Source organism: Mus caroli, chromosome 8 (genome assembly GCF_900094665.2).
Source record: "Mus caroli chromosome 8, CAROLI_EIJ_v1.1, whole genome shotgun sequence".
Lineage (NCBI taxonomy): Eukaryota > Metazoa > Chordata > Mammalia > Rodentia > Muridae > Mus > Mus caroli.
The window spans coordinates 69,877,516-69,889,387 of NC_034577.1; the positions used below are offsets into that span (position 1 = coordinate 69,877,516).

The 11,872-nt window shown below is 42.8% G+C and overlaps 1 protein-coding gene across 4 annotated transcripts in view; it reads left to right on the top strand.

The window, feature by feature from the left end:
• Ttc29 (tetratricopeptide repeat domain 29) overlaps window positions 1-11,872 on the top strand; it is a 189,746-nt gene that overhangs the window by 119,313 nt on the left and 58,561 nt on the right. For all 4 annotated transcript variants that reach the window (XM_021170292.2, XM_021170294.2, XM_021170293.2 and 1 more), the window contains 2 exons: window positions 1,550-1,673; window positions 9,747-9,975. In XM_021170292.2, the coding sequence (XP_021025951.1) occupies window positions 1,550-1,673; window positions 9,747-9,975 (353 nt within the window). The remainder of the gene's footprint in view (window positions 1-1,549; window positions 1,674-9,746; window positions 9,976-11,872) is intronic.

Below are 11,872 nucleotides of genomic sequence, written 5' to 3' on the forward strand. Positions count from 1 at the left end.
GAGAGAGAGAGAGAGAGAGAGAGAGAGAGAGAGAGAGAGAGAGAGAGGCTGACTCATATCACTATCATATCACTGCCTTACTTATAACTTACTGTGTAGACAAAGTTAGCCTCAAATCATGGAGATCTTCCCAAGTTCTGGGATTAAAGGAGAGTACATCTAACATTTTCACTTTTTATACACTTTTTAGATGTTTTTAAAAGAGATTTATTGAGACAATTCATAAAACTATACTAATTCTCCCTTTAAATCCCACAACTCGGAGATTGTATTACATGCACAGAATTGGGTGGTCACGACTCCCTTCTGTTTCAGGAACTCTTCCGTTATGCTTTAAGGAAATCCTGTATGGGCCATTAGTTACCCTTCATCTCCCTCCTGCATACTCTGGCTGCCACTAGCCTACTGCCTCTGTCTTGGTTGATTTGTCCATTCTTCACACTGTATAAAACGAATACACAATGTAGAATCTTTGGTGTCTGACTCTTTTCACCTAGTATTTTCAAATTTTAGCTGGTTTATCATGTATCAGCACTTCATTTTCATGACAAAGTAATATTCCACTATAGGGACACACCACATTCTAAGTCATCATCTAACTGATGAACTTTTCAGTATTGTGCACTCGCTGATTATTATTCATAATGCTGCTCTGACATCAATGTGTAGATTTTTTTGTGTGTGGACATATCACTGTTTCTTTTAGTTGCATCCCTTGCAGTCAAATTTCTATACCATGCATATAACCATCTGTGGTATAGCATTTGAGGAACTTTCTGTTTTCTAAAGCAGTGGTGCCAATTCACAGTCACACCAACCATCCTCGAGGCTTTACAAGTCTGAATTTTCAACACATCTGTACCTAAGTCTCAGAGAGCATCAGGGAAGAGAGGATGGAAAGGCTGTGAGAGCCAGAAGACCGGGATGTCTACTGTAAGGTCGTGTCTTCAACAAATGACAAGGAAGCCTTACCCATGTAATCGTGACAATATGGCCACTTAAATAGGATCTGAAGAGTGGCAGGACCAGCTGACATGCTGACGTGGATGGGAGAGGAATCTCCCAAGGCCCACTCTAGACGAAGAGCTACAGGCTGCTGAGAGAGGGAGAATCAGCCTTCTCCAGGGACAAGCCCCTATATAGGTTATTCAATCTCAAGTGGTCAGCCTAAAAAAAAATAATACACATGAGCAACATTAAATGGCACAGCAGGCTATGTATGCATGTGTATGCATGTGTGTGTGCAATGATAATTAAGGAGGAAGAGGATGTTACTTTTCAGAGGGAGTGGAGGGGACATGGGAGAAGTTGGAGTGAGGAGAGGATGAGGGGAACTGGTGTACTTGTATAGAATTCAAAGAATTAACTTAAAAGGTTTTGAGCTTTAGCTCATTGCATACCCCACCAGCTTATGCCAGGTCTAACGAAATGTGTGTATTTTAAGTCTAACCATCCTGATCATCACCCCACATTCTCTACAGGGAAAACACAAAATCCCTTCTTTCACAATGATGAGATGGTACACTAACAGTTCCTCATTTTATTCTAGCCAAGGGGAGACAGCAGAAGCAATTAAATACCTGGAGAAGTTCGTGACAATTGCAAGAAACAACTTGCAAAGCCTCGATATGATTCGAGCGTGCACGATGCTCGGCGACATCTACAATGAAAAGGTGAGCGCCGTGCCCTCTGTGTGGAAAAGCTTGCTGAGGCTGAAGTCTGTCCTCTGCTTATACCCGCCATCCCACAAGTCAGTGTGGAAAATGGCTGAGACTGTAGGGTGTAGCACAGACCCAGGGCGAGGAGTGGAACTGAAAAGACCTCTTTTCTCCTCGTCTGGCCTACAGAGCTGTCTGGGGTACAGGCACCACCAATGGCGATCACTGCCATTCAGTAACTGACTGGGAGGAACAATGAAAAGAGTCAAATCCAAAGGCACTTAGTGAAAACTGTTGGCTCTTATAACCTTGCTCTGACACTCCTCTCTTGGTTCAGATTCTTAGTCTGTTTTAACCCAGTTGGGATGCTCCTTAGTAAGCCTCAACAGGAGAAGGAAAATCCTGAGAATGATTACAAAGGGAATTTAGACTGGGGGTTTTACAGCATCCCAGGAACCATGATTAGTAAACACACCAGATGTAATATCAGTTTTATTATCTTCCGTTGCCCAGGGTCTCCTTTCGAAACGGTATGGAAGAAGCCAGTTTCTCTGGTTATAATTGCTATTTTGATCATGAGTCAGATCCATCATTTTTTAGGGTAATTGTATTCTCCAACTGTGTTCATGCACTCTGTGTTAATCTGAGTGCCTGGTGATTAAAAGCACACTGTGGTATCCCACCGCTTGGGTGACAAGCCCAGCTCCCTCACTCATGAGATCTGGGACCTGGGACAAGTTATTTACACTTCTGGGGGCTTTGATTTTTTTTTTCATCTTGCAAAGTTTTTTTCATCTCACAGGATGGGAGGAATAGTGGAGGGCAGTAAACATGACAAGGTGCAATGGTGTGTGTGTGTGTGTGTGTGTGTGTGAATGTGTCATGATGAAAGCCATTATTTTATATAGCAACTAAAATGTTAATTTAAAAAAATCAGCACTAGGGGGCTTGAAAGATAGCTCAAAGGTTGAATCCTTGCTGTTCTTGCAGAAGAGGCTTGCTTTCCAGCACACATACCAGGTAGCTCACAAGTATTTATAATTCCAGCTCCATGGGATCTGACACCATCTTCCGGCACCTGAATACAGGTGATACACATAAACTCACATAGTCACACACACACACACACACACACACACACACACACACATACACGCAAACACACACATACACACATAGGATAAACAAACAAACAAATAAATGACTGGCTAAGTCATTAAAGTGTGTGTTTTGCAAGCATAGAGACCTGATTTCAGATCCCCAGCGCCATGTTCAAAACAAGTAGATAGCACGGGACCATAACCCCCAGTAATGGGAGGACAGGACAGGTAGGTCACTGGAACTCCTTGGCCAGCCATCCTAGTGAAATCAGTGAGAGAGACCCTGCCACAAAACAATAATGTGGGAAGTGGTCAAGGGAGAAACTAGATGTTGACCTCTGGCCTACATACATATGTTCATACACATACATGAACATGTGCACTGTTCATGTGAACACAAGTATACACTACACACAATATAAATACTGAGGGGAAGAGGAATTGAGTTAGTAGGGGCAGCAAGTTGGAACATAGGAGTCTAGCAGGAGGAGTGGGTGTGCTGCTGTGGCTGTGTCATAAGGTTCTCTGTTCCAGACACCTCAAGAGTTCAACTCACTTCAAGTCCCCCAGAATAAAAGCACTCATAACATTCCAACCCACACTTGTAACCACTGCAATGTATTTTAAGAAAATGAGTTTGAAATTCATACACATGAATGACAGTCAGTTTTGTTTTCTCTGTTTTGGGAATAATTCTTGCTAGCGGTCATGTCCTCTCGTTTCTCTCAGCTCCCTGTTGCTCCTCTAGTTCCTCTGCCTTCCCCAGGTGAAGAAGCCACCATCCCAGCAGCAATCCTACACTTGATCTTAGCCAAAAAGCCAAGAAGCGATCCCAGCAGCAGTTCTAAAGGATTTAGAATGGGTTGTTCACAGCACAAAGACACCAGAAGTAGCCAATGTGCAGACCATCACACCATTTCTTTCAATGCCCAGAGACTGCTGTGGAAATCCTGTGGAAGGAGCTTTTAAGGCCTCCCGTCCTCTTGGTTCCCACCCCCCTCATCTCTCCCCTGCTGTCCTGCTTCCTCCTTGAGGGACAGCCATCTGTGCCTGGCTCTGCTCCCTCTGTCTCCCACTTTGCTTTCCTTCTGTCTGCCCTCCATGCCCATACCCCAGAATGTTCTGTCTCATGCCTCGGCTGCTGCCCCCACCACATGGACCACTTCTCTGTTGGTCCCCATACTGGGCTTTAGTCTATTTTTCAGGACAAGGTGGTGAGCAAGGATGCCAAGACTCACCAAGGGAACTGCTCCCCCCACATAGCTGAATTGACACAGTGAATCAAAAGACACCAACAGACTCTGTAAAAGTATTGCAATGCTATCTATGGCTTTACCATCCACCAAACACCTTGGACACTGAGACGCAGTATGGCATGAATACCACGTGTCAGAAAGACAAGGACAATGAGACAAACAGGAATAATAGCTTCATGTTTTCATTTCCTCAAGTTTTGCCAGGTGGTTTTAATGACACAACTGTAATTTTATTATCTGGTGTTGATGCTTGAAGAAGAGTTTTTTACCCAAAGACAGTATCAACTACTAAAAGCTAACTTTTATTGATTTGTCCTCATTATAATACTTGAAGGATTCTGGACATTCCTGACATATCATGAGAGGTGAGACCCTGTCTGTAGTTATTGTTTTATTGCCCGACCTAAGATCAGACCACTTGGGAAAGCGTTCCCTCGCTTCTGAAACCCCACACTTCTCTCTCATTTCCCACAATATCAAATCACTCAGAAAACTTGCCCTGAATCCTTAAAAACAAATCAAACGCCACTTCCAAGATCCACCTTCCTGTAAGATCATCCATCAGTGTGCCCAGTGTGAGAGGGCCCAGCTCTCTGTGGATGGGGCCACCTGAGACAGGGTCCTGGCTTCTATAAGAAGGCTGAGACTTGAGGAGGAAGCCAGTAGGCAGCATTGTCCCACGGCTCCTGCTTCAGGTCCTGCGGACAGGAAGCTGCAAGGGGAAAGAAATACTTTCCTCCCCAGCTTGATTGTTGTCCTGATGTTTAATCTCAGCAATAAACAGTGAAGTAGGACATCAACCAGCTCCTGTGCCTTGTCTTTTCTGATGCCCTGCTGCTCCTGCCACTGGTCTTAACGGTGGTGTTAGCAACAAGTTCCAGAGTATAATGTTCTAAGACAGAAGCTGAGGAGCAAAACTGTTATTTGAAAAGCACTGTAATTGGCATATTCTGTGATAATGGTTGTGCTTTTATAATTTAAATTTGCACATCTTAAAAATAGTCTTTATGGGATCTGCAACATGATGGAAGAACATGATGAACTGACCAGTACCCCGGCGGAGCTCTTGTCTCTAGCTGCATATGTATCAGCCATCACTGGAAAGAGAGGCCCATTGGACTTGCAAACTTTATATGCCCCAATACAGGGGAATGCCAGGGCCAAAAGAATGGGAATGGGTGGGGTATGGGGGACTTTTGGGATAGCATTGGAAATGTAATTGAGGAAAATACGTAATAAAAAAAATAGTCTTTATAGAGGAATGAATATAGAAAATGTACAACATTTACACAGTGGAGTACTACTCAGCTATTAAAAACTATGAATTTATAAAATTCTTAGACAAATGGATGGATCTGGAGAATATCATCCTAAGTGAGGTAACCAAATCACAAAAGAACACACATGATATGCACTCACAGATAAGAGGATATTAGCCCAGAAGCTCAGAATACCCAAGATACAATTTGTAAAACACATGAAACACAAGAAGATGGAAGAACAAAGTGTGGATACTTCTATCCTTCTTAGAAGGGGGAATAAAATAACTATGGAAGGAGGTACAGAGACAAAGTTTGGAGCAGAGACTGAAGGAATGACCATCCAGAGACTGCCCCTCCTGGGGGTCCATTCATAAACAACCACCAAACCCAGACACTATTGTGGATGCCAACAAGAACTTGCCCACAGGAGCCTTATATAGCTGTCTCCTAAGAGGCTCCACCAGTGCCTGGCAAATTGGACAGAGCACAGGGTCCCCAATGAAGGAGCTAGAGAAAGTACCCAAGGAGCTGAAGGAGTAACAACCCCATAGGAGTAACAACAATATGAACTAACCAGTCCCTCCCCCACAGCTCCCTGGGACTAAACCACCAAAGAAAATACATGGTGGGACCCATGGCTCTAGCTGTATATGCAGCAGAGGATGGCCTAGTTGGTCATCAATGGGAGGAGAGGCCCTTGGTCCTGTCAAGGTTCTATGCCCCAGTATAGGGGAATGCCAGGACCAAGAAGCGGAAGTAGGTAGGTTGGGGAGCAGGGGAGGATGGAGGGGATAGGGGGTTTTCAGAAGGAAAACTAAAAGGGATAATGTTTGAAATGTAAATTAAAAATATATAATTAAAAAGAAAAAATAGTCTTTATCATAGTGGTGCATGCTTTTAATCCCAGCATTCAGGAGGCAGAGGGGAGTGGGTCTCTGTGAGTTTGAGGGCAGCCTGGTCTACAGAGTAAGCTTCAGGACAGTCAGTCAGATCTACACAGGCAATCCCTGTATATTTTATATATTTATATAAAATATATATGTAATATAATAATAATAAATAATAATATTAATCTTTATCTTAGTAAACATTTTATTATAAAATCAGGGAGAATGGGCTTCCCATGTCACTCCAGGATGCCAACATGTGATCTTTTGGTGGAATGTTAGTTGAAAATCTATAATTAATATAAAGTGGCCAAATGAGAGTGTTTTAGGGGACATAATCAAGTATCTGCCCTTATGAAATTTCCCACTCATTCATAAGATCTAAAAATCACAGTTAAAAGAATGGTAGTTCCTGTGTTAAACTAGCAACAATAAAGAGCCAGTGAAATGGATCAATGGGCCACAGCACTTCTGCACAAGCTGAGAGCCTGAGTTCAAGCCTCCAAACCCCGGTGGGAGAAAACCACCGATCCTCGAAACCTGTTCAATTCCACATGTATTCCATGGCACATGCAAGCCCACAGTCACAGAGAAACACACACACACACACACACACAGAGAGAGAGAGAGAGAGAGAGAGAGAGAGAGATTTGCACTGAGTGCTGAGAAAACACCCATTTATTTTGAGTTTGTTTATTGCATAAGTGACTTTTTAAATGAGGAGGAAGACCTGATAGAAAACAGAATAATGCATGAAAATTCTATTATAACCATTGTTTCCAGGCCTGTGATGTCACTGAGGTCTTACTCTGGAATTGTCAGGGATTTTTCAGAACATTGGTTAAAGTTGTCTTCTCGTGAATGCATTGCTACATCTATAATTTGCAGCACAGTCCTAAGCTTATTCTTAAGACTGTCATAACTGATTTCTAGAATCATTAGAAATTTATAATAGAGATGACTTGAAAACAAAGATGAACTTTCAAAGAATTAAGAATCTGGAAATACAGTAGACATTAAGGAAAACTCATTCCCAAAGGTATGTTTTTTTAAAATGATAACATTTGAAAAGAATGAATATTGCATGTACTTGACAGCGTTTTAGAGGATTCTTCATTGGTTTATAACAGCTGGTTGTGTATCCAGAGTTGGATACAGGCACAGTTTGAAGGGAGATCAATTACCTAACAGTAATTCTGGTTTAGGGAGGAAAGGCACTTGGGTTAAATATGTCCCAGTCAGCATTTGAAGCTTTACTGCTTCCTCAAAATGCAAGCTCCCTGTCCCTCCTCCTCTTGTTGCTGAGTATCACTGGCTGCCACACAACCTCACATACAGTGACTGTTCCATGACTGAGCAAATGAACCCATGAGTTCGTTTTAACATGTCTTGAAAAATCCTGGAAGTTTGGCCACTTATTTATAGCCCTTGGTTTCCAAATTCAAACTCTCATCTGAAATCAATAAACAGCTCAGAAATATCGCAGGAGCAATTAGACACTGCAATTTTATTTTGTTTTTTAAGGCTATCTTTTGCCAAATTGGGATTTTTTTTTTCCTGTAGTTTGTCCTTATCTATCAAGATAATCTGTCTTCATCATCCTTAATATTTGTCATGGTTCTCAATCATATATAATTGGCATACAGATGCAACCTTTGACATGGTTTTAATCAAATCTTTGCTCATTATAAATCCTGTTTTATGATAATAATAGGAGACTGAATCGCTTACAGCAACAAACAGTTATTACTTACACACTATAACGGGACTCCACATCAATCAGCAACCTCTGCAGAAGGGACAGTTTAAGTAGGGAGTCCACCTAGTCTGCCCTGTGGACACAGGACATACAGTGTTACATGTGCTGCACGTTAAGAGTAGCCACTCCTGGCTTTGGCAAGGACTTTCTTATGACTGCTCATCAAAATTGCAGAGAGGGCTATGGAGTTGAAGCTGCTTCTGTCTGTGCTGGTGTGTGGCATGAAAACACCTTCATGGTGGTTCTAATTCCCATTTCTTTTACAAGGTATGGGAATATGACTTAAAATCCTTACTGCAAAACATTTTTTTCTATAAACGATTCTTTTGAAACGAGTGTTCAATTATGTTTCAAACATCTCCTGTGTATGTGTGTGTGTGTGTGTGCGCGCACACACGTGTAGCTGTCTGGGTACATATGTGTGCATCTTCACATACATGTGGAAGCCAGGACTTGAAGTCATGTATCTTTCTCAATCTCTCACATGGTTTACTGAGGTGTAGTCTCTGCCAGAACCTGGAGCTTGACAATCTGATTAGTCTAGCTAACCAACCTTTTTTGGGGATGCCTGCTTCCACCTCTAGAATCCTGGGATTTCAAGCAGGCTGTAGCTTTCCTTTAACTGCTAGGAACTCAGACTCCAGGACTCCTGTTTGCAACACAGGTAGTTTATCCACTGAGCCTTCCCCAGCTCCCCTGTTTATTTGGTTTTATACTTATTTACAGTGTGGGTTTTTTAGTACATAGGAACTGTTGAATGAACAAATCAGGGAGATTAACATTCTTTTTTATCATTTCTTTGGATTTGTGTGTGGAGCTTTTGAGGGTTTCCTACTGATTCCCGGGGTACAGACAGGCTGGTGTGAGAAGCAGGCTGCTGCTGTGATGTGGAACCACAGTCTAGATAACTAGACCTGGGGTTCACACAGCTGTGGAAGTCATGATGAAGAAGAAGAGATAGGAACCCACAAAGCGCCTCTGTCCTCAATAATCTCTGTGTATAGGTCACACTGGAAACAATTTCCTCCTTTAAGGGGAATCAATCCTGTGTGTGGATTTTTAGGAGGCTTGGAGGAGATAGGAGATGCTGTTTCGTCGTCCTCAGAGGTGACATGTGACAATTAATGACATATATGAAGCACTTGATACTAGCCTTGATGCTTCTGTGCACAAGGCAAATGCTATTGTTTGAACAGTAACTTTTAGGCTAGATAAGGAGAACCACAAAAGAAAAGAATCTTAAATTTCTAAAATTCGAAACCCTAGAGTGAAGTTAGCAAAGGCATAGATGTTTCAACAATCTTTTCCTTTGTTTCAGCCATATATCATGATCACATGTTTTAAATGTAGATTCTCCCACGTCCTCAGCTAAACAATGGCAGGTGCGTTTAGCAAAGCTAAGCAGTGACCCTTAGCACCAAAGATATGCATGCGGGCATCAGTTCCTGCTACTGGCTTTGCATCAAACGCCCTCTTGCTTCAAATGAAAACAGAAGTCAGACAAATATATTCCACTGGATAAGTACAGCGATGGAATCAGCAATATTCCGTTGAAATCAGTGGCATTCAGTTCACTTTCCTGCTACCTCTACCTGCCTCCGCCCTTCCTGTGTTTCAGCTGTCGATCAGCGTAATGACTAAATTAATTTCAAGATTCAGCCCAACAAGTGGCCCCTTCTCACAGAAAGCAGCCTTTTCTGACAAAAAGCCAGCTTGCCAGCTCATCCTCCTCAGAAATGCGTGTGCTGAGGTGAGGGAGCAAATCTGTGACGTGGGTAAGGTAAGAAATTAGAAAAGTGACTTTTATTCTCTCTTTCCCACTAGGGGCAATATAGCAAGGCTTCCGAGTACTTCCAACAAGCTTTCAGCACCGCGATGGAGCTCATGAAAACAGCGCTCATGGATGAAACCAAAGTCCACTACGGGATAGCCAGAGCACACCAGATGATGCTGACGATGAAGGGTTACATCGAATCTGCCGACTCGAATGGCCTCAACTGCCTGCTGGCCTGGAAGGAGACTAGAACTCAAATCGAGTACGACCCGATTCTAGGTAAGGCTTCGGCTTCCAGAAACGCTTTAGATTTTGTGTCATTCTTGGTGGCTAGGGCATTTGTCGGAAAGATTTATTCACACGTTGGTGACCTGAACCTTGCTTGGTAATTTTGTCTTTGTTCACTCATTACTACTTGGAGGCTGGGCATACTCTCCTCTCCTATCGTACTGACGAGGTTAAGAGAAGCATAAAATGTCGGGAGCGGTCTGCCCTACAGACCCATCAGTCCTCACTGTTCTCCCAGTAATCTTAGAGGTCACGCTATGCACCAAACAGTTGTTAGGAATAATTTACAACAAGAAGTAAGGCGTGTACAATCAGCTTATGGTTTTTAATAATATCCAGCCATACAGCATATAGATGAGAGCATCTATAAAGAGACACTAGTACGTACGATGTACTCTACTGATAATACTATTTTTATTATCTTGAATTTGCATATCTGGGGAATATTTTAGAGCAGTGTCTCTTCATACTGCTTTGTCTTGGGAATAATTATTTTATTATAAACAACCAGGGTGTGCGTAGGGATCAGTTTGGAAAGTTAGCATCATTAGACCTGAGGGGTAAAACTCAGGCCCTCAGGCAGAGTGGCCAGCGCCTCTACCCACTGAGCTATCTTGTCTACCCTGAATACCAAACTTAGATTGAGAGGGGGCAAGGGTTTTTTCTGTTTGTTTCCACCATAGAATAAAACAGTAAATTCAGCAGGAAAGACCTTACAAATGTGTGTTAGTAATCCCCGGTTAATGCTGGGGCCTCGTGAAATGGGGACAAACTTCCTTCCAAGTCACACAATAAGATGATGCCGAAACTTGTAAGCACTTGGCGTGTGAAGTTCCGTGTCCTCAACTGCCCCAAAATATCCGAAAGTAATCATGAGTTGGCCACTTGTAGAAGTCAGCTCATTGTCAGATACTTGAGAGTTCATTCCACACAGCCTTGAGTTACCTAAATCCTAGACTTTGGCATCTTATGACTGGAACATCAGGAACTAGTCCTGGGGAATGATCCCTGTTAGCTGGCAAAGGCTCAGTCTGCAGAGGATATGTTGAGCAGATCAGGGTCTCAGGTTTGTCTTAAATAAACTCTCACCATCCTGATGACACTGAAAAAAAATATTCTCCCAGGTAGAGGATGGGCAGGCGAGGGGAGCAGTCCTCTGATAAGATCCAGGCCTGTCAGTGCCTTGTTTTCTGCTTTTGAAAACCCTTCTGCTTTTGTTCATCCATAACTCTTACATTTGTAGCTCTTTAGTATTTTGTTTGTTTGTTTGAGAGGATCTATTTTCTTCTGAAGGGCTTGGGTGCAGAAGCAAATTGTGCATTCCCCAGTGTGGTTCAGATACTAAATCTCCCTGAGGTCTGTGTGGTGGAGGATGTGGCCTTCCTCAGAGTACTGTAGAAATCCTGTCCGTCTGTGCTTCATCTCACACAGCTCAGAGCTCTGTGCAGAGATGAGCTATGCCCCTGCGGAAGGGAGACATAATCATCGTTCAAACATACATACACAAGCACTGGGTTCTCATCCCACGGACACATTTCACATTGTCAAGGGGAGCTTCTCTGCTTCGAGATAAAACTGATGGGAAATTATTAAACATGCCTTTTGCATATGTGTATTTTAGTTCAGAGTACACTAAAATCTGCCTTAAAATTCTTTGAGAATATTCTTCATTTTTATTTTGCTTAAAACTCCTCACTGGCTCTTCACTGGGTTCTGATTTAAGATCTCTTGATCTTTCTGAGCGTAGTTCATTCCTGACCAGTTCCCTACGCACACTCCACCTTGCACACTCCACCCTGCACACCCCACCCTGCACACTTCACCCTACACACTCCACCCTACACACTCCACCCTGCACACTCCACCCTACACACTCCACCCTACACAC